Source organism: Lygodium microphyllum, chromosome 19 (assembly GCF_053477565.2).
Source record: "Lygodium microphyllum isolate KBCC chromosome 19, Lygodium_microphyllum_v1.1.10, whole genome shotgun sequence".
NCBI classification, from domain to species: domain Eukaryota; kingdom Viridiplantae; phylum Streptophyta; class Polypodiopsida; order Schizaeales; family Lygodiaceae; genus Lygodium; species Lygodium microphyllum.
Window position 1 is genome coordinate 35,205,204 of NC_141153.1, and position 22,500 is coordinate 35,227,703.

A 22,500-nucleotide genomic window follows, 5' to 3' on the forward strand; every position below is an offset into this window, starting at 1 on the left:
GCAGAAACACAAATCCTGAAAACTGATACCATGTCAGAAGTGGAGCAGCGGTGAAAGCATAAACATGTGCTGAAATAAACTGCTGAAACACAAGACAAAAAGAGAAAAGAAAGAACACGATACAGATGAGAACTCAGATGTATGCACGGGAAATGGAATCCATATATCTGAACACGAGACAGTCGCATACAACAGTGAGTCACAGGCTGCGTGGGCACTGGCACTGGCTCCTCTCTCCACAGAGTCTGCAGATGGTGAAGATGATGTGTCTGACTGAGGAGGAGCCACCGAGTATAAATAGGCTGAAAAAGTGGGGAGCAATAATGCTGGTCGGACAGCATTTAATGCTGGCCGACTGATGCATAAAATGCCCCAATGGCATAAAATGCCACACCAGAAAAATACCTAAAATACCTAATAAAAATGCCCAGCCCAGATCAAGCTCAGACTCACACATGAGCGGACAAATACTCTGCTAACACCCTCTCTCAGATCATGAGTGATCTGATACAATACAATAGTACAATGAAAAGGAATCTGAAACTATATAACATAGAACCACCAAGTAGAACCATGGATACCCAAGCAATGGGTGATCAAGCCACCACCAAGGTGCCTCGGAGAGAACCTGATATCGATGTCGATCGTACCAAACACTTGAAAATAGAGAAGATCATAGCATGTCTCTGTGTCCATCATCAGTGTCTCGCAGGAGCATACAAGACCATCCTGTCAAAAATGCCTCTGAACATATGTGACCATGGAGTCCCCGCCTTTGGCCAAACCGCCAAAGTGTCCCCTCATGTGAGCTCCAGACGAAAGCCTCCCGCTCTCTGTCAGATAACCAGCTCAGCATGAACCTGGATGTCAATCCCAGCTCCAGGATTTGATTCCGCCAGACTGAAGTCGATGCGTCAGGGACGTCCCTCGCTGGAACCTGTGCACCTGTATAAAAGTATAGATGAGGCGCGGCTGCCCCATCTGAACACCCGCTCACACTCCCTCTCTGGCACAAGAGAGTCATGAGGGATGACCTCATCACCACCACTAGAAAGCAGCGAGGAAGGGGCCACCAAGCCCTTCCCGCGATCCAAAGAAGAGGATCCCTTCCGCACCTTGGACTTCTCCTTGGTCGGAGGATCGGAGTCGGAGTCTGATGAAGGAGAGGACTCATCGGTAGAGTCAGCATCCCGCTTCGTCTTCTGCTCCTTCTTCCTGGAAGCCGCTAACTTCTTGCAGTCCTTCCGCAAATGTCCCTTCTTGCCACAGTGGTAACACTGGGCCTTCGACTTCTTCTTCCCGTTACCCCTCTCTGAAGCTACATAAGCCTCGCCTCCATAATGTGCCAGAAGCCGCCCCTGTAATCTCAAGGATGCCTCATGCTCAAGAAGTATCGAGGTCATATGTGTAAAGCTGACAGGAGTCGATGATGTCTGCGCCCGCAAAGCATTGGCCACTCCATTAAACTCCAGGGGGAGCTTGTAGAGGACCGTCCTGACGAGATGCGCCTCGGGAAGAGCAGATTGCATGTGCCGAAGCTGGTCCTGTACCTGCGTAACACGAAGAAGAAAAGACTGAATAGTATCTTTCGGCTCAAACTTCATCTGTTGGAGCTGGCCATAAAGTGTGACGGCCCGCATGGTGGAAGGTGCCTCGTACATCTACTGCAACTTCTGCCATACTTCAGGAGATGTCCTACAGGAGGTAACCGCCGGTAAGACCGCTTTAGAAATACACCGAAGCAACGCCGAGTAAGCACGGGCATCGTCCGAGTCCCATGTGAGCACCGCTTCCTCATGGTTGTCCTCATCAAAGTCTTCAGGAAGAGGAAAAGAACGGAGAGGTCGAGCAATAGCTCCACAGACGATGTACCATAGCCGCTTCTGCACAAACCAAGCTTTCATGACAGCACTCCATGTGAGATAATCAGGTCCATGTAACTTATCATCAGTGGAAGTGCACGGAGGAGCCATATGGAGAGGATAAGAAGAGAAGTAATTTAGAGAGGAAACACAGCCAAAACACAAGCACAGACTACAGAAAATGAGAGTTCACATGCAATATAACCCAAAATCTGATCAATAGAAGACAAAATCTGCTGCAGAAAGTCAAAAAATCAGTCAAAAACTGCCAAAAACAGAGAAAACGGCCTGAAGTAACAGTCACCCAGCCACGAAATATGCTGAATCAGCAAAACGCAGGCTGTAAACTGGAGAAAAACAGGTAGAAAACTGTCGCCAGCAGTTGCAGATGAAAAACGCACGCAGCAGAGGGTGCGTAGGCAGCAGAGGGTGCGGAGGCAACAGGCGATGGCAAAACTGCAAAAAACGCAGGCTGAAAACATCCCCAAAACAGGTCGCCTGGCTGCGATAGCAGTCGTCTGATCAGCAAGGGTAGAAGACAGTCCTGAAATCAGCAAGAAAACACAGCAGAAACACAAATCCTGAAAACTGATACCATGTCAGAAGTGGAGCAGCGGTGAAAGCATAAACATGTGCTGAAATAAACTGCTGAAACACAAGACAAAAAGAGAAAAGAAAGAACACGATACAGATGAGAACTCAGATGTATGCACGGGAAATGGAATCCATATATCTGAACACGAGACAGTCGCATACAACAGTGAGTCACAGGCTGCGTGGGCACTGGCACTGGCTCCTCTCTCCACAGAGTCTGCAGATGGTGAAGATGATGTGTCTGACTGAGGAGGAGCCACGGAGTATAAATAGGCTGAAAAAGTGGGGAGCAATAATGCTGGTCGGACAGCATTTAATGCTGGCCGACTGATGCATAAAATGCCCCAATGGCATAAAATGCCACACCAGAAAAATACCTAAAATACCTAATAAAAATGCCCAGCCCAGATCAAGCTCAGACTCACACATGAGCTGACAAATACTCTGCTAATTAGGAGGTGCGCACACGAGCAGCCATTGCTGACCTAGAGCACAGGCGCTCGGAGTTCTCTTTCCGTACCTTAGCAGCTTTCTAGGCACGGAAGGGGGGCACGATGTGCAAGGAGTTTTTCCAGGTGCACCAGCCTTGCACCTTAGGAGAGCAGATACGCAGCCTTCAAGATCAGTATGGGAGGACCCATTCTAGGCCAAACAAGGTGATGGAGATTGCCACCAACTACTATAGACGCCTCTTCTAACACATGTTACACAGACAGGATTTGTCCAGGATAGGAGCATCCTAGACAATGTATTCACCTTCTTTGAGGCGACGGAGTGGACCCAGCACAGTGGGCAGAGATTGGCCGTACTACTCTTGGATTTCAAGAAAGATTATGACAGGGTGGACTGGGATTTCCTAGAGGGCACCATGGTGAGGCTGGGTTTCCCCAGACTTGGATTCACGGGGTCTCCGCAATTTACAGATCGGCCACCAGCAAGGTTCTCATAGGTGGTAGACGAGGGGAGGAGTTTCGTCTGGAGAGATCGGTCCAACAAGGCTGCCCCCTAGCCTTGCACCTGTTCTTCCTACTCTTTGCAAAGGCGATGTCTCACTTCCTTAGGTCACGTATGAGCGGATTACGCAGCCTCCAACTTCCAGTGAGAGAGGAGATTGAGTTGTTAGACTCAGAGTATGCAAATGATACAACACTCTACATAGAGGACGATGAGTTGATGTTGGAGAGAGTGAGGTTAGCTCTTGAGGTGTTCTATTCTGCAGCGGGAGCGAAAATCAACTGGCGAAAGTCGGTTGGTTTCCTCACAGACCCGGACTCTAGCACAGAGTGGGATGTCCACCTGAGATTTAGATGGTTGAGTAGAGGGCAGCCCGTCCGGTACCTAGGGTTCAAGGTGCAACCCGACATCACTCCCGCCCAACAATTTCTTCCAGTCCTCGATTCTATTCAGAGGAAGCTGACCTACTAGAGCACGGCTCGCCTCTCACTAGCTAGGCCAAGCCCTGGTGGTTAACCAGGTCCTCCTAGCGACGGCCTGATACATCGCCTCGTGTTGGTGCTTCTCCTTATCCTGCATAGTACAGCTTCGCCGCCTAGTGCGGAACTTTCTTTGGTCTGGGTCAGACGGCTCCAGGGATTCCAGGGCCAAGGTGGCATGGGCACCCATCATATGGCATCGGTCAAAGGGAGGGCTTGGGATCATAGACCCAAAGTATTAGAGTATGGCCCTCTTGAGCAAGCTAGTTGTCCGCGGCCTCACACCGAGAGGGCAAACCTGGAAGGTCCTATTGCAAGAGGGTCTTAAGGATTGTAGACCAAGGTTTGGCAGTGAGTGGAGGCCGTCCCTGAGATGGATCTTCACATCAGCCTAGATCACCCTTCCTACGCAGCTTGCTCCGCGTGTGGCAAGGCCTCCGTAAGGCCCTAATCCATAGCCCCCCAAGCTACCAGGAGGAGATAGACCATCAGCCAATGATCTAGAACCCCTAGGTCAGGGATCGAGAAGGGACACAGATTGGCGAGCGCCCCCACATCCAATGGGCTGGTTGGAAGGCTAGCCCGGTTTGTACCATCAGGACATGGCGGGAGGTGTACAAGATGGTGGACGAGGAGGTGCTGCAGCGAGTATCAGGCTACCAAAGAGGACTGGAGCTGAGGAGAAGGGAGATAATGTTAGAGATCAGTTGCCTGGTCGGACTGTAGCCAGTCTGTACAGTCGGACTGCCACGTGGTAGTCCGATCTGGTACAGTACAGTCGGCTGCATTTAATGCAGCCGACAGGCAATTATTTGGCGCCCAGTTCTTGGCTATTTATAGCCGTGATTTCCAGCAGTCTCCCACATTCTTATGCTCGCAGATTACAGGCTAGAGGCTCGCGCAGATTCCGTCTCTATTCGCAGATTTCAGACAGGAGATCGTGCAGACTGCAGCGGACTTCGAGGTGAACAGCAGGTTGCATCGTCGAGGTGGAGACACGCAGTCCAACGCACTGCGCCCGTGTATATATCTGCATATCTTTGTATACAACACACTTTATACAGCAGATCTTCATCTTCCACTCTCTTTCTCTCTCTTCTCTCTCTCTGCGTTCTCTCTCTCTCAGTCCTATGCTTCCGCACCACTACACTCTGACATGGTATCAGAGCAATGTAGAAGGGCTGACTGAGTGCAGAACTAACCTGAAGAGGAGTTTCCATCGCGACACAAGGCTGCGTTTTCAGCGTTTGAGGACAGGCAGGAGGGTTGCGCCTCGGAACAAGGCTGAAGCGAGCGTGGGCACACGGGAAAGGAGTCCAGGTGGTGAATTTGCTGCTGTTTTCTGCTGTTTGACGAGGAGGAAGTTTGAGTTTTCAGCTTTCAAGTGCAGGTTTTGCTTTTTCATCGCCTCTGGCGGGTGAAGAAGTTTCGGGACGCGGAAGAGCCCTAGCAGGTTGCGTTTTCACAGTCAGAGGGGGCTGCTTTTGCGTTTGTAAAGGCATTACAAGTGAATGTCTATAGAGATTGACTTGGAGTTCCAGACGATCATGGACCGGAAGGTGCCTGTCTTACCGGCTCTTCCCGCAGATCAGAAGCTCGATGGCGACAATTACCGCATTTGGCGCGTGATGATATTGGCTATCCTTGAGTCCTACGATTTGGCGGAGCTTGTACAGGAGGAGATCGGCCGGCCCTCGGTGAGAGATGAGTCCAAACTCTCTTCCGATGCTCGTGTGGAGTTGGCCAAGGCACAGTCTCACTGGGACAAACTGAATGCCAGGATTCGTTCCTTTCTTTTTTTGTCTTGTACTACGGCCGTGATAGCCCACATCGAGCACCTGACGGTGGCTCGGGAGATATGGCTGGACCTTGATCAGATGTATAACCGGATGACCCTTGTGAAGCGGGTTTCTTTGGAGGTGCAGATGCGGACCTTGTCCATGAACAAGTCTTCTTCGTTGCAGGAGCATATCAACAAGCTTAGACAGCTTCAGATGCAGGTTTAGAATGCGGGGAAGCTGATTTCCTCCGAAGACATGGCAATCACACTCTTGTCCCAGTTGCCGCCACGATTCGGTGCTTTCTACTCCGCCCTTATTGCTTCGGGGCAAGAGTCCACTCTTCGGTGGGAAGAGTTGGTTCCTATGGTCTTGGACCAAGAGGAACAACTGAAGGGACAGAATGCTTCCAAGACGGAGACACTGACAGGTCAAGCCTCTCAGAAGAAGGGGAAGGACCAAAAGAAGAAGAAGGGGAATAACAAGTCAAAGAATGACAAGGACAAGGACAAAGAATCCACATGCCATATTTGTGGAAAGACCGGCCATTGGAAGAAGGATTGCCCTGACAAAGACAAGAAAGACACCAACAAGAAGGACACGAAGGATTCTGGAGCGGTGGCTGCATCCTCGTCAGCTGCGTTTCTTCATCTAGCTGTCATTGCGGACTCCACACCGAATGCTTCTGATGCTGCGATGACAGCTCCCCAGGCTCGAGAGTGGATCGTAGACAGTGGTGCCTCTCGGCACATGACTCCTTCATCAGATGGTGTTGCCCAGTTGCGCCCTTCGCGTGGGCAAATTCTCATTGGAGATAGCTCTTCGGTGTCTATTGCAGGACGAGGTGAGATACAGCTTATTCCAGATGGACGTGGTGGCACCCATACCTCAGAGGTCTTGCATGTACCAGGTTTAGGGTATCATCTACTGTCAGTTCATAAGATTTGTTCCCTTGGCCTTATGGTGGAGTTTGACAGTGATTCGGTGCGAGTCCTTGATCGTGGGTCAAGAAAGGTTCTCTCATCAGGATATGAGGAGAATGGCATCTACAAATTGAAGTCTTCCACCGCCCTCTCTACTCTTCTTCTTACCTCTCAGACACAGTCAGAGCTATGGCATGCTCGGTTTGGTCACCTCAACTATGATTATCTTCGGAGGGCGTCACGTGGACAGCTTGTTCGAGGGTTGCCGGACATAGTGGTGAGCCAGCAGCCATGCGTCTCCTGCATTCGTGGGAAACAGCATAGGGATGCGATTCCTAACAAAGCTTTGCGGCGGTCTACTTCACCGATGAAGCTTGTATCTACGGATCTTTGTGGCCCTATGAGGAACGAGTCCTTGCGAGGGAGCTCGTACTTCATGTTGATCGTAGATGACTACAGCAGGATGACATGGGCCTATTTCTTGGCATTGAAGTCAGAAGCTTTCTCCCACTTCAAGAATTGGCTTCTCTTTGAGGAGAACCGATCAGGCCGGAGATTGAAGACCTTGCGATCCGACAAGGGTGGTGAATTTGATTCTAATGAGTTTGCTCGTTTTTGTGCAGATAACGGTATTCACCACGAGTTTGCTAACACCAACACTCCTCAAGAAAATGGCATTCTTGAACAGAAGAACCGAAGTGTGATCAAGATGGCGCACACCATGATGGAGCACCGACAGACACCTCAATTTCTGTAGGCCAAGGCTGTGGCTACTGCAATCCACATCCTTAACCGATCCCCCACTTCGGCCATTGATGGGATGACACCTTTTGAGGCTTACTTTGGGACTAAGCCCGATGTTTCTTATTTTAGGGTTTTTGGGTGTGATGCCTATGTTCACATTCCCAAGGCTCATCGTGATAAATTTGAAGCAGCTTCCCGAAGACAGGTATTTGTTGGCTACAGCTCCCAGTCCCAAGGCTATCATTTGTATGATCCCGTCAAGCGGGATGTGTACACCAGTCGAGATGTGCGGTTTGTGGAGGTTCCGGCCATAGCAGCGGGTAAGGAGCATCCCGTTCTTGGAGATCCAGGGGAGAGTTGGGCTCCCGCAACAGTTCCTTTGGAGCCCGTGCCTTTTGATTCTGATTCTGTTTCTGACACAGAGTCTACTGTTCCACCGGTCTCCCCCGAGGAGTTACCACCGGTGGATATCCCAGAGTCTTCAGCTGATGGAGAGAGCCGAGGAGAGGTCCGGCCTCCTCCTCGTTGGGCCCATGACACACTCCGTGATTCAGGGATCGAGGGGGTCCCTGAGGAGTGGGGACTGCAGGATGGTCCGCGGGCGGCACCAGGCACATTCTACGGAGCTTGTTTGCTCTAACTATTGTTTGATGACCCGTGTTATGCAAGATCGAGAGCCCACCTCCATGAAGGAGGCTTTACAGTCCGCACCATGGAAGAAAGCTATGGAAGTCGAGTTGGAGGCTATTGAGAGGAATGGCACTTGGTCACTTGTGCCTCGCCCCCAGAATAAGAAGGTGATTGGCGTCAAATGGGTCTTCAAGACCAATTACCTTAGCGATGGTTCTTTGGACAAGCACAAGGCTCGCCTTGTTGCTAAAGGTTTTGCTCAGCGCTGGGATTAATTGTCATGACACTTTTGCCTCCACTGCTCGTATGGCGACTATTCGAGCTGTTCTTGCCTTGGCTGGCCATAGAAGATGGCCTGTCTACCAGTTGGATGTGAAGTCGGCCTTCCTCAATGGTGATTTGAAGGAGGAGATCTATGTCGAGCAGCCTCCTGGCTTTGGATCTTCAGATGGGAAAGTCTACAGGTTGAAGAAGGCCTTGTATGGCCTCAAGCAGACTCCGCGTGCATGGAACGAGAAGATTGATTCGTTCCTTCAATCACAGTTGGGATATCGGCGTTCCAAGGCCGATCCACAACTTTATGTACACACTTCCGAGGCTGGTTGTGTGCTTTTTGTGTTGTATGTTGATGATTTGATTGTCACAGGTGATCATGCACAGAAGGTCCAAGAGACGAAGGCAACTTTACATTGGACGTTCGAGATGACGGATTTGGGTCTACTCCATTTCTTCTTGGGCCATGAGATTTATCAGTCTCAGAGAGGGATCTTCATCTCTCAGCAGAGATATGTACAGGAGCTCTTGGTTTCTTTTGCGATGGAGGATTGTCGGACCATTTCTACTCCTATGGATCCGAACTGGAAGGCCACTTCCCATTCAGCTTCTCCCATGGCGGATGCTTCCCACTATCGTCAGTTGATTGGCTCATTGATTTGGCTCCTCAACACTCGTGTTGATCTTTGTTTTGCTGCTGGGCTCTTGGCGGGGTTCATGAGTGAACCTCAAACGGTGCATTGGCAGGCTGCCCAGAGGATACTTCGGTATTTGAGGGAGACGTTTGATTTAGGGATTCATTATCCAGCAGGCACAAGCGGTTCAGATCTTGTACTTGCAGGTTGGAGCGACTCGGATTGGGCTGGTGATATGGACCACAGGCGGTCTATTACAGGTTACTGTTTTACCTTGGGTGCAGGTGTTATCTCATGGAGTAACAAGAAGCAGCCACCAACCTTCATTGCCGATGACTTGACTGAGGAAGAAGAAACGAGTCTTGTCGTTCTCTTGCGAGAGTATGTAGACGTATTCGCTTGGTCCTTGGAAGAGCTTAAAGGGGTAGATCCGAGTGTAGTGACTTATAATATACCTATGACACCAGATGCAACGCCGGTGAAGTAGCCCGGTAGCCCTTTCGTCTACTGAGGCGGAGTATCGGGCCGCGTCTTCCACCACATGTGAGGCTGTGTGGCTTCGGAGATTGTTGGAGGAGCTTGGCTGCCCCCAGACTCGTCCCACTTTGCCGCAATGCGACAATGAGAGTTGCATTGCCTTGGCACGGAATCCTGTTTTTCATTCCCGAACGAAGCACATAGAGATCCAGTACCACTTCATCAGAGAGAAGCTTCTGGATGAGACCATCACCGTGGAGTACTGCAAGACGGAGGACAATCTTGCAGATTTGTTTACGAAGGCGCTTCCCCAAGCTCTACTTTGGAGACATGCCAGATCCCTCAGGCTTCTGCCCCGCCCAGGCTCTGAGAGGGGGTGTTAGAGATCAGTCGCCTGGTCGGACTGTAGCCAAGTTGTACAGTCGGACTGTACAGTCAGACTGCCACGTGGCAGTCCGACCTGGTACAGTACAGTCGGCTGCATTTAATGCAGCCGACAGGCAGTTATTTGGCACCCAGTTCTTGGCTATTTATAGCCGTGATTTCCAGCAGTCTCCCACATTCTTCTGCTCGCAGATTACAGGCTGGAGGCTCGCGCAGATTCCGTCTCGGTTCGCAGATTTCAGACATGAGATCGTGCAGACTGCAGCGGACTTCGAGGTGAACAGCAGGTTGCATCGTCGAGGTGGAGACACGCAGTCCAGCGCACTACGCCCGTGTATATATCTGCATATCTTTGTATACAGCACACTTTATACAGCAGATCTTCATCTTCCACTGTCTCTTTCTCTCTCTCTTCTCTCTCTGCGTTCTCTCTCTCTCAGTCCTACGCTTCCGCACCGCTGCACTCTGACAGATAGACACAGCAATACCTCAGGAGTGGCTTGCTTCCCCCATACGAGAGGTGATAAAGCCCGGGGAGGTATGGGCCGCTAGGTTTTCACCAGCAGGTATCTCTCTATAGGTGGTAGGTAGAGTGAGCGGTGCTCCACCTGGGACCTTCTTCACTGTATAGGAAGGGGGGCATCTGGATCTTGACAGAGGGCAGCAGGATGAAGGGATAGTTGTCCTTTCATGAAAGAGGATCCAGGTGATTGGCCTTCAGGGGAAGACATGGCGGCTAGACCCTTTTGTCTTTTGGCAAGAGCTTAGGGAGTGGCATCTCTCAATCTGGGAGGGCAGGCCACTTGATGAGCTGGAGTGGGATCCAAGAGAGTGGCTATGGCCAGCCACTGTGTCCGCCAAGAAGACACTAAGGTTCCTGGAGTACACTGCCGGGATTGACAGACACATACTGATGCAACAGGATATGGATTGGGCGCCATCATGTAGCAGGCACTCGGCGGAGCACAGCATCACGGAGCCTTTCTAACGGACCTTCTGGCGCTGCCTATGGGATAGCTGGAGGCCGAGGAGGGTATCATATTTTTTATGGCTGGTGTCACAAAGAGGCTTGGCGGTGGGAAACTGGCTTGCCCAAATGCAAGAGGGAGGTCGTAAGTGCTGCACACAGCAGCCTCTGGAAACCCCAAAGCACTGCCTTTGATCGTGTGAGGCGGGGCAGCTTGTGTGGAGAGGAGCATGCCGCATCCTTCACCATATAGCACCCAGCCTTCTTGGATGTATCTCATGGGGAGCTTTATGCTGGCAAGCGGTCAGCCTAGGTTGTCACACTTTGTATGAGGCCGGATGCAAGGTCGTGCGCAATGGTCGGTTTAGAGGCTCTACCCATCCGCTAGGTACTAGGGCCCACAGCAGACTGCTCTGAGGTATGTGAAATCATAGGGAGTCTTACTGGTTGGCATTTCTAGAAGGCGCGGTGTCAAGAGACTTTCGACGAAGAGAGACTTTTAGTGCAGGCGACCTTAGCAGAGCTCTAGACCTCCATCATCCACTCCCTTCACGGCCGATGGGATCAGGTGCAGGGTGAGTCCATGGCTCGTCACGAGCTCCGATGTCATTTCATGCGCACTTGGGGGGGCCAGGACCTGTTTTTCGTGATGCAGACAGGCAACCCCAGATGGCAATACACCCCCTCCATGGCTTCTTGCTCCCATCCCCCCCAAACAGCCTTGAGAGGCTTGTATACATGATGTATTTGTGACTTTTATCAGCTCCAGCTAGTCTATTGAGCATGAGCACTCCGTTGTAATCAAATTTTTGAGTAATATAATCAGCCACATTTTACTTGCAAAAATGCACTTGATTAACAGGTATCGTGATCTCATAGGTAGTTTTCAGCTTCTCCCATATTGCATAACCTGTATCTAAACCCTTAATGTCTGTCAAGATGTCATCAGTGACACCCATCTTAATATAAGCCACAGCCTTTTTATTTACTCTGGCCCAATCTGCATCAGACGTTAGTGCGGGTTTATCTTTCTGCAAAGCATCCTCACAATCCTTCAGGAACAAAATGCCCTCCATACGGTTTTTCCAAAGGTCAAAGCCATGACCATCAAACCGTTTGATTTCCATCAAACTCTTGATGTCTGAACTGGAAGAAGTTGCAGCCATTTTATCACGAACACAAGAGTAAATGCCCCTGAAATGCAAAAGCACAAGCTGAACCAGCAAACACACTGTTGTTCTTCCTCAATCAGAAATAAGTCTCTGCTATTTGTACATGAACCAGCCACCACACGGGCAAAAATGCAGAAATTTACCAAATTTTGCACAAACCCCCAAAATTTCAGGTCCAAAATTGCCTAAATGTTAGCCAATCTGACCTAGCTGCTGAGAAAAATTTTATCAATACATGAAAATCCCCAATTTTCTGGGATCCAATGTCAATAAATTTTACTCAAAAGAGTAAAATTCTGACAAATTTGGCCAAATCCCCAATTTAATTGAGGTCACCACACACAATGTCTACAAGTTCTGACTTGAATATCACTGCCAGGCATAAACAATGTCAAATCTGGGAAAAGCCCCAAATTTTTGGGCCAGATTTGCACAAATCTAAGTTTTATGCCTCCAGCGCGTGACCTTCGGTTAGAGGAAGGAGTTTCAAAAAAAAATTTGAAGAAAATAATGGTTTTTGCAAAGAAAAGAAAAGGAGAACCACGAAATGACGGGTCCGTTGACCCATCAGGTCTGATGGTGCCTGATCCAACTGCGTGGCTCCCGTCGACTGCCCCATCCGTCAGTTGTGCACTGCGTCAACACCCCGCTGGTCCCGTTTGTAGCGTCAGCCCCGCTGGTCACGTTTTCAAGCCGTCTGTCCCTGTCGCCCAACTACTGCGCCTGCTAGCACCCGACATGCTTAGCTCATTGACTGTCCGTTACTACACAGCAAGTCACCTGCAACCGTTGCAATGTCACCTACAACTTGGATGTCGTCTGCTGACGTTTATTGACTGGGAAAGAGTTGGGAAGCGTGCACAAAACCTTAAGCTATGATACCAGTAGTTGGATTTCAGTAGGATGCAGTGCAGGAGTTCGAGGAATGAGCATGAGAGTGTGACGGCTGATGAGAGAGAGCAGAGTGAAAGTACTATTTGATATGAGTGTACCAACAATGTGTTAGTACACAAAGAATAAAATGTATTTTTACTTAGGGCACATAAGGGTGCATTCACATGTACAACTAAATAATGTGCGTGTACTTTACATGGAGGTCAAACGGGCCTTTATCCCAACAATGCACCTCCCTCTAGCCTCATGAAAGGAGTAGTGGATTAATATACCAAAGATGGTGGAGGAATATAATGAGAACAATTCAATGTGAAAGCATGGCTTGCTTCTATTGATTGCCATCCTATCTCCATCTTAGGACATCAATGTATTCTTCCTAGGATATGGGGTAGAAACCGTCATGAGAGTCAACTTCCCTCTTAACCATGATGAGGGTACGTTGAAAGATGGGACAATATGCACTAATACCTTGTTGAGAGACAATAGGGTTTGCAAGGAGAAACACAAAGTGTACGGCAAACACTGAGACAAAGAAAACTCAAAACACGGAAGAAGAACGAGAATGATGAACATTGAACCATGCTAATACAATGGAGCGAAGCTCTAAGATGACTGCACTATCCTAACTGATCAGGTGGTAGCAACTAAAGGGAATTTGTATTGTGAAGGAAGCAAAATGCAGTCCTACACACACACACACACACACACATCAAGCAATAGGATACTGAAGAAGGTGCATAGAAGGAAGGATAGCTATAGAGGGAGCGAAACGCAGTCCTCAAAGGTTGTCATGTTGGTGAGAATACAAAGGCCTAGCAACCAAGACATGGTTGAAACATCCAAGGCCCCGAACTAGGTAGAACCTTTAGATCCTGGGTATCAATAGGTGGGATGGCAACTCGATGTCAACCATCCCATCCAAGGGAAGATGAAGAATGCAAAGGCTTTTTGCCAAGGTGTGAGAAGGACCACAAGATGAGTAGGGATCTCCTCTAAAACTAGAGGAAGTAGATCCCCTTCTAAAGACGAAGAAACAATATCCCCCTTTGAATCCCCCTCTAAATCCAAAAACTCATGGATCATGACTATTGAGATATGCTAGAGTTTGTATAAAAAACATTATGACCACAATTGAAACACAGAGAACTCAAATACAAACATAATATGCAAAGCACACAAATGCACAATGCAAAAACACAAACACAAATAGAGAAGAAAGAGAACTCTAAAGTGAATGAATTCATGTTATAAATTAAGGAAAGAGTGTACAAGATGCTCAAGAAAAGTTTAGGGAGGTATTGGTGTGTGTTGTCCATTGGAGACGGGTCCCAAGTGCTATAACCACCAGCTGGAGCTGAGATGATGCTGAAAGTGAAAGGCCAGCAAGTTGGAAACCAAAACACACAGTCTCTAGGGTTGGAATTAGTAAGTGCAGCAATGTAACACCCACTAATACCTATCCAATATAGCTTGTAACAACTTTTGTCAATATCCTACACTACCCAACTTGGATTTTGGACTATCACCATGCCAAGAATAGCTTACACTTCATATATACACAACTTAATTATGCCAAAGTGAAAGCAATAAAAATACACGTCCTCATGACAAAATCAGCCCTTCTTTATGGGGTTGATCAACTATACATTGACATGGCCTTCTTCTTGATCTTGAAGGGGAAGAAGAGCTCAAAAAAAGATGCTATAATGAATTTACAAGTCTATTGTCTTGTAAAACAACAAAAAAGAAGAGGGAAATTTGAGAAATTTGATGACGAAGGATTGTAGAATGATGGTGGAGATAGCTAGCACTGTCTTTGGGTTATCTTTAACTATTGTAAATGAGTTTATAGGACAGAAGATTGATCTAGAATAAAAGGAAATGAGCTCTTTTAAAATAGACTTAGTGCAAAGAGAGAAAGTGAAGTAGCACAAGACAAGTGTCCAAACACATGTCATGAAGTGTAACAAATGGTGAGACACTTGGAAGCTTGTGTAACAAATGTTGTAACTCTTAACAATCTCTTCTTTATGACCTTGCTTCTTAGCTTGAGAACTGTCAAGAATTTAAAAAACAAAATTTAATGAGCAATATCAAAACACAAACTTAATATTTTTAGAAGTGTCATCTCTATTTTTTAGGATAGCATTTTTAGGCCAATTTGAGGCTCAATTGCCTATTATGTGACACCTTATTAGGTGGCAATATTTCTAGGTTAATCTAAGGCTCTTTCCAAGTGCACTACAAAAACAATGCTAGAATCCTCATCTAAGCTTTTTATGCAAAGGTATCTACATTTAAACCTTTAGTCTGCATTTGCACCATGTACAAACTTTTCATGATGATACCATTTTGCTAATTATAGTTTATCTAATCTGGTAGATCTAACCCACACTTGAAGGCATTAATCCTTTCTATGTGTGGATCAGACCCTGAAATGCTTGAATTCTAGTCACAAGTGTCCAATCAAGTCACATAGATGAAAGTGTATACTATCTTTCTTCTAACCCACTACACGCGTCTAATAAACTATGACTACTTATTAGCCGCCAGCTTTAATGCACTTTTCAAAACATCTATTAATTGTACAACAGACAAATTCAATAGACAATTGATGCAAACTAATCAAAAGAAATACGAATTCTTTTTCACTTGCATTGTGACACAACTTTTAGGTTGTTGTGATGCTAAATCCCACCTAGAACCCACAGTATTTGATTGTTTGCTTCTTGTTCACCTATCAAAAATCCAAGTGAGCTCCCCAATCAGTGCTAGAGTCAAAATAATCTATAAGAAAATGAACAAACTTCCACCACTTGATTTTCACATCCATTGCTGTGCAAAACACCGCCAATGCTGGTCTCACTCTCTCCAACAACAACTCAACATACAAGGCATTATTCTCTACACATTCTTAAGTCCAACAACTCTGTCTCCATGAGCACTGGCAACCTAAGGTCCCTCATCCCACTAGCTTTCACATGAAGAAAATAGGACATCATCTCCACATGAGCAAGAAGAGATAAGGAGCTAGGGTGCAACCAAATCTTACTAATCGTTTTATATAGCACTCCGCGTCTTTCCTCCCACCAATAAATCGCATTGCTACTCGTTGACTTGTAAAATGATAAGATCCACTACCAAGGAAAGCCTGACCAAGCCATGATGCCCTCCAAAAGTCCCAATCAGCATGTCATAGACTTTCTCAAAATCCAACAAAAACACATGTCAAAAGATGACGTACCAGCGAGACAATAGGGTTTGCAGGGAGGAACACGAAGTGAACTCGGCAAACATGGAGAAGAGAAAAGAAACTCTGATGGATACCACGAACCGCAATGTCCTCCTGAAGGGATGTGAGGGCAGTGGAAAGGCTCAAGAGAAGAGGTGACGGACTAAATGAATCAGCCGTGTCTAATGAATGACAAAGGCAGCCTATAAATAAGCAAAAGACTGTCTAGGGTGGTGCCCGGAGGGAGAGTACCATCTGTTTAGGGTGGTGCCCCATTGTGGACGCCCAGCCCCTTTTTGGGATTGTCCACTATGAAACCATGGGTAAAGGGTTTCTCAACACCCCCTCTCAGGCCCAAAAAGGGGAACAAGAGAAGAGTGAGATAGAGATGGAATGCTACATGCTGAAGAATACTCATGCAGCAGGTGCCACTTGGACAGTGTCTCTCATAGGGAAATTGCTCACTTGCCCAAGCACCCTAGTACAAAGATGATGAAATCATGCAATTCATAGGAGGAATGTCGAACTTTGTGTGGTGCCGAGAACCATAAGGATATGCCTGTACTCAATCTCAGGAGTAGGCTCCATGCTGACCAAGGGATAAAGAAGATCCACCCTGGAAGCTGAGAATACCACTTGAAAGGAGACCTTGGAAGATAGTCAAGAGGCTGGATGAGCTATAGAACGCGAAACTCAACCTCGAGAGAGAAGCCACTAGCTCCGTGACTCCATGCTGAAAGGAATACAAAGGTCTAGCCACCAAGTTGCTGCTAAGGACCCAAGGACCCCAATCTAGATAGATCCTCTAGATCCTGGGTATGAGTAGAGAAAATGACTGCTCAAAGGAGAGCCACTCCTCAAAAGTGAAAGGTGGTGATGTGTGAAGAACTTCATGGCACATAGGGTCCCTCTTTGAATCAAAAGGAGTAAAAGTAGGAGTCCCCCTCTGAAGCCAAAGAAGAACTAGAAGCCCCCTCTGAGGGCGAAGTAAGAAAATCCCCCTCTGTTGCCGGTCATACCAAAGAAGGTATCTGGGGCTCGAAAGAAGAAGCCGGAAAGCACCCAAAAGTAGCCTCTCAAACCTGAGTGGAAGAGGGTAGGAAAGAAGGAGGCTCAGGATGAGCCAAGGGTAGGAAACAGTCGCAGGCTCTTAGGAGAGTGGACTATGGAGGAGATGTAGGCCATGGAAGCCACTGTACCGAGAAGTGGGTGGGGAGAACCTCCACGCAGTGGGGTGGTCTCCATAAGGGCTTATCGCCTCGTAAGGTCTTAGAGCCTCCATGTGCTCGAAAGGACTTAGTGCGTCTCGGTTGCAACTTATTGCCTTGAGTATAATACTCCAATAGCCGATACAGAACGATCTCTGTGGCCCAGAAAGGAGAGGTGGCATAGGAAGTGCCAGATGGGAGATGCATATACTCCGGGGGGTGGGGAGTAAAGGTCGAAGCCGGCAAGCATCGGTGGTGTGTCCGGTGATGCCACAATAGGAGCACCCAGTAGATTGGTCATCTGTTGGTAAAGAAGCCATGGGTACCAGTATGCCTTGCTGAAGAAGGAAGAGGTCAGCCAAGAACCATGAACTGCAATGTCCGCCTCAAGGGCTGGGAGGGCAGTGGAAGGGCTGAAAGAGAGCTGCCCTGCAGAAGGGAGGAGCTGCCAACTACCAAGGAGGAGCCGCCAGCTGCAAACGCAGCCTGCAGCAGTGAGGGAGGAGCCACCAGCTGCAGAATATCACCGCCAGCAGTTTGGCTGAGCCACTAGCAGCAGGGAGGAGCTGCCAGACACCAGCAGAGAATAGCTGCCAGTAGTCTGGCTAAGCCGCTAGCAGCAAGAGCCCGCAGGCTGACTGGGAGGTGCTGCCAACAGTCTGGCTGAGCTACCAGCAGGGAGGAGCCTGCAGGCTGACTAGGAGGTGTCGCCAACTGTCAGCAGATAACAACAGGCAGAAAACAACAGGTGCAGGGGAGAGCAGCCGCCAAGTAAGCTATTGATGCAGCGGAAGAAGAAAAGAAGTGGATGTCGAACCTACCACCGGTCTTCGCCTTAACTGGAGTGGAGGACCTTTGCCGCTGTTTGAGGAGACCTAGCTCAAAAGAAACTCTGATGAATGGAATGATGAAGTTCTAAATCATGGAGTGAATGTGATACAAGAGAACAAGGGTGCCATAGCACAAGGAAGATGATGAAGACAGCCACGAATCACGAACCGCAATGTCCTTCTGAAGGGGTGTGAGGGTAGTGGAGAGGCTAGAGAGAAGAGGTGACGGACTGAATGAATCAGCCGTGTCTAATGAGTTCCATTAAATGGGGCCCTTTTGTCATTACCACATGTTTTGATATTCAATATGTTGTCATACTTGGCTCTAAATGGAGAGTTAACAAGATAAAATTATTCTGTGTGGTCACATCTTCCATCATCCACCATATCAATAGGAAACCAATGTCACTTGCAACAACTATAACTGGATCCTTGGTTGGGTTGCATATTGAAAATCCCCACCGTAAGGTTTCTCAATCATTATACTTCCTATGCTATCATATTTTGTATCAATAGTCTTGAGAACTCACAAAGGACTATCAAAGTTCATTGAGCCCATTCACTTCATGCTTTGGAAGAAGAATAACCAAAACATTGGTTTGACTTTAATTGGATCTTGGGTTGGGTTGCATATCTTGAAAACCCCAAGCATGACCTTTTCATATTCCCCTTAAAGTTGCTCAATCCTTATGCTTCCTATGCTATCATACTTTGTGTCAATACTCCACAAAGCATATCAAAGATCACTAAGTACATTCACTTCATGCCTTGGGAGAAGAATAACCAAAACACTAATTCGACTTGGATAGCTTGGAGTCACCTACATACTCCCTTCTTTTTTACTTTTTCCTTCTTCTTCTTCTTTTCTTTTTGTGTTGCAAGGGGGAATGGATGATGGATGGGTGGGTGGCGCCGTGGTGATAGCTATCCATGACAAATTTATTCATATGCTTGCTAGAGCATAGGCCTCCCTCCAAGCAATATGTAAGGACAAGGATTGTTCAATCCACTGAGAGCCAATGTACTCATCATGGAAACACATGCATTCAAGCATCTTGGTGGCATGTTATCAATGCCAATGAAAAACTTCAGTCTTAAACTTCATATTGCTCAATGAGTCGGTTAAGTCGTGGCAAGAAGTTTTGCAAATGGCTTGCGGAAACCACCAAAGAACCATCAAGATGCCAACTCTATACTATCAAAATGTTTGCATTCTCCAAAGCAATTATATGGTTGAATAAGTGTCTCATGAATAAGCAATTCCATCGCATGGCAAGACTTGTTAGCCTCTCCAATGCATCTCTTCCTCCAAGAACAGACTCCTATCTTTTCATTCAGTGTGCCACATTTTTCGAATTCCATGCGAATACAGAGCAGCTCCAAGGTAGCTTGATGTCATTTCCAGCCATCCCACATGTAAATTCTACTCAGCTAGGGATAGATTGGGTACTTGACACAACTTCAGCTAATAACATTTATCACATGCTGATTAGAACAAATAATTGGGTGGACAAAAACGCTATCAAAGCATGGCATTTAGATAAATCAGCCTCGTAGTGGAAGGCAACAATCTTTCATGGTTGGTACTCCCTATTACAAGTCAAAGCTAAGGCTTTTATATGGAGAACTATGGTGGGAGGTTTAATGCTCGGGGATACACTTCAAGAACAAGCAATAATGCATGGGACATGCTTCTTTTGCACTACATGCTGAGAGTCCCTTCATCAAGATATACAGGATACGTTGTAATGTATCATACTTGGTCCTTTGTTTCAGTTGTCCAGCCCCAGGTTGCTCTAGTGAGAACATTTACCCATGAAGTTGGATCTGTGGATTGCCCTTTGCTGCTCAGCATCCATCACATTTCAGATTGCCCTTTGACATACTCCAAATACAGGGGACCATGGCAGTATTGGACTCTGCAAAAGTCCTTTATTTTTCAAGCTAGCACTGGAGTGAAGGGACACATTGCAAAGCATGCTACTTTGGCTAGTCCCTAATACATTATTAGCAATATTTTAACCAAGGAGCGTGCTGACCCTTGGATTCTAATTCTTCGTTCATCTCTTTTTCAGTTTTGAGACCTTGGTCTTTTATGATGAGAGCCACCCTTCATCATGTAAAAAATATTGGACCAAGGTGTCCATCCTCCAGATGATCAGGAAGGACCATTTTCTATGATTTAATCTGAAGATAAATCAATGTCATGCCCAGCACACTTCATGAAGATATGTACCCAACAACCAATAAATTAGACAAATCTCCTGGCAAAATACATCTCACTCTTACAAAGGACAATATACAACAAAGATTCCCACATTGACACATTTTATTCCATCCAGAATGGCAATCTCTTGATTGCATGTTGCTTATTCCAATTTACCTCAATAATGTAAGCAACTTTTGCACTCCAATTCAAGCTTTGCAAATACTGTTTTGTGTGCACCTAAAACAAAACTTGGAACATGAGATTAAAGTGATACAGCACGTCAGAATTATCCAACCTATAGAAAGCATTGAGACTTCATTACCAGAAGAAGGTCTTCTTCTGCAGCAGCATTAGGCTCAACAATTTTCTTCTGATTTAGAGCACCATTTTTCACAAGTAAATCCTTGATCCGCCCCCATTTTGAGGAGTCAAACGGGTGTCTTCCATCAAAAATTCCAAAGCAAACGTGAAAATTATTAGAATGTTCACTATCATACGCATTGTAGCAGATGGACCTTAATTAGAGTGCATCCCATCGTGCTTATAGGAGTAAATAAATAGGGCTCTAGATCAAACAAGGTGCATGGGTCTACAAGTTCGGATTAAATGACAAGAGTACTCATTGGCTAAGTGGATTTTGTTTCTTCAAGCCAATCAACTAGAATTTGAAACCATGGAAGCCGTGCTTGCGAGAGCTCAATTCTTCGAGAAACCAATCTGTAAGATTTGAAATTTGACGGACTATTTCATAGTAATCAATAATTTTCTATTCCAGGGAAAATGGATATTTATGTACGTAATCCTCTCCGCAAATGCAACGGATTCTTTGTCCTCCGATCACACAACAATTGAACACAAATCCCTCTGGCATAGAAGGACAGGCAAGCTTACAATTTTTCCAGGCCAAGGAAAGAAATGTTGTATGCTGAAGAGTATATCAACGGAACCTGTGGTAACGGGGGAAACACGCCATGAGTCTGTGTAATCAAAATGCGTAAAACCACAGGAAGAAGGAGGGGGGAAATGGAAGAAGATGATGATGCCTTGTCGGGTGGCACGGTAAAGTACAGCTTGCTTGATTTGATGCGCCGCGAGCGCTCGGAATCCATGGTTGCACCAGAAGAAGATGAGGAGGAGGAGGAGGCGGACGATGCCTGCATACCATCGATTGCCGGTCCGAAGGAATGACAGCAAGAGTAGAGAAGAACAAGACTAGGAATTGACATTAGGAAAGCTTATTCTACGCTACATAGCCATAGTTTAATATTATACATACAAGTGGCAAAAGAATTTACTTCAAAGGCGTAAAGTCACCGAGAGGGCTCTTTCGTAAGAGCAGCTACGTAGTGGTGATATACTGCATAAGATACTTACATCATGTTTTCCATTTTATATATTATTTGCGTTGGGATTTTTAACCAACCAAAACCTCCCACACTTACGTGACAAGGAAAAGTTTGGTAATTTCTAAGAAGTTTAACCCTCGTTCACTTTTCTTTTAACTCTCTTTTATTGTACATATGGAATGAAATATTTATTTTAATAGTTAAATGTATTTATATGATATATATTTTTTATTTTATTTTATTTTTATATTATTTTTATTGTAAATTCGAAAAGCCCCAAACCTTCACCAGAGGGCTCCCCGGACCTATCCCATTTTCCAAACCTCCCTTTTACAATTAAAACCCCCTCCTTCCCCTTTCTCTCACCTATTATCTCTCATTTTCTCTTCCTCCTCCCCTTTTTAATTAAAAATCCTTTCGACCCCTCCCCCTCCCCCCCCCCCCCCCTTTTCCTTCTCTCTCACATTGTAGGGTCTAGGCTCTCTCTCTCTTTCTCTTGAATTAAAACCTCATCCCCTCTCTCTCACTTATAATCTCTCTTTTTCTTTTCCCCCTCCCTTTTTTAATTAAATTTCTCCCCCCTCTCCCCTTTCTCTTTCATGTGTAAGGCCTGGATTCTCTCTCTCTCTCTCTCTCTCTCTCTCTCTCTCTCTCTCAAAGTGTTTGAAAAACTATGTCCGAAAAACTTTAAATTAACAAGTTTAAACTAAGAGACAGAGAGAGAAAAAGAAGAAGAAGAAAAAGACGGAGAGGGGAGGAAAGAGAAAAGATAATAGTCTTTTTTAAATTAAACATTTTTCTTCTCCCCCCCTCTCTCTCTCTCTCTTTAAATTAAATAAAACTTCTTTTTAAATCAAAAGTTTCTCACTCACTCTCTCTCTCTCTCTCTCTCTCTCATAGTTAGATTAA

At 46.6% G+C, this 22,500-nt stretch overlaps 1 protein-coding gene across 3 annotated transcripts in view; it reads right to left on the reverse strand.

The window, feature by feature from the left end:
- HDA2 (histone deacetylase 2) overlaps positions 1 to 21,512 on the reverse strand; it is an 89,013-nt gene extending 67,501 nt beyond the window's left edge. Inside the window, exons 1-4 of one of the 3 annotated variants that reach the window (XM_087699876.1) lie at positions 21,289 to 21,501; positions 21,137 to 21,192; positions 20,568 to 20,685; positions 20,420 to 20,482 (exon numbers count right to left, since the gene is read on the reverse strand). In XM_087699876.1, coding sequence (XP_087556002.1) covers positions 20,420 to 20,482; positions 20,568 to 20,685; positions 21,137 to 21,192; positions 21,289 to 21,471 — 420 coding nt within the window. In that variant the 5' untranslated portion in view covers positions 21,472 to 21,501. Of the gene's footprint in view, positions 1 to 20,419; positions 20,483 to 20,567; positions 20,686 to 21,136; positions 21,193 to 21,288 lie in introns of all 3 variants that reach the window. The other 2 variants (XM_087699875.1, XM_087699877.1) reach the window with 2 other exon arrangements.
- Between the last annotated feature and the right edge of the window lie 988 nt (positions 21,513 to 22,500).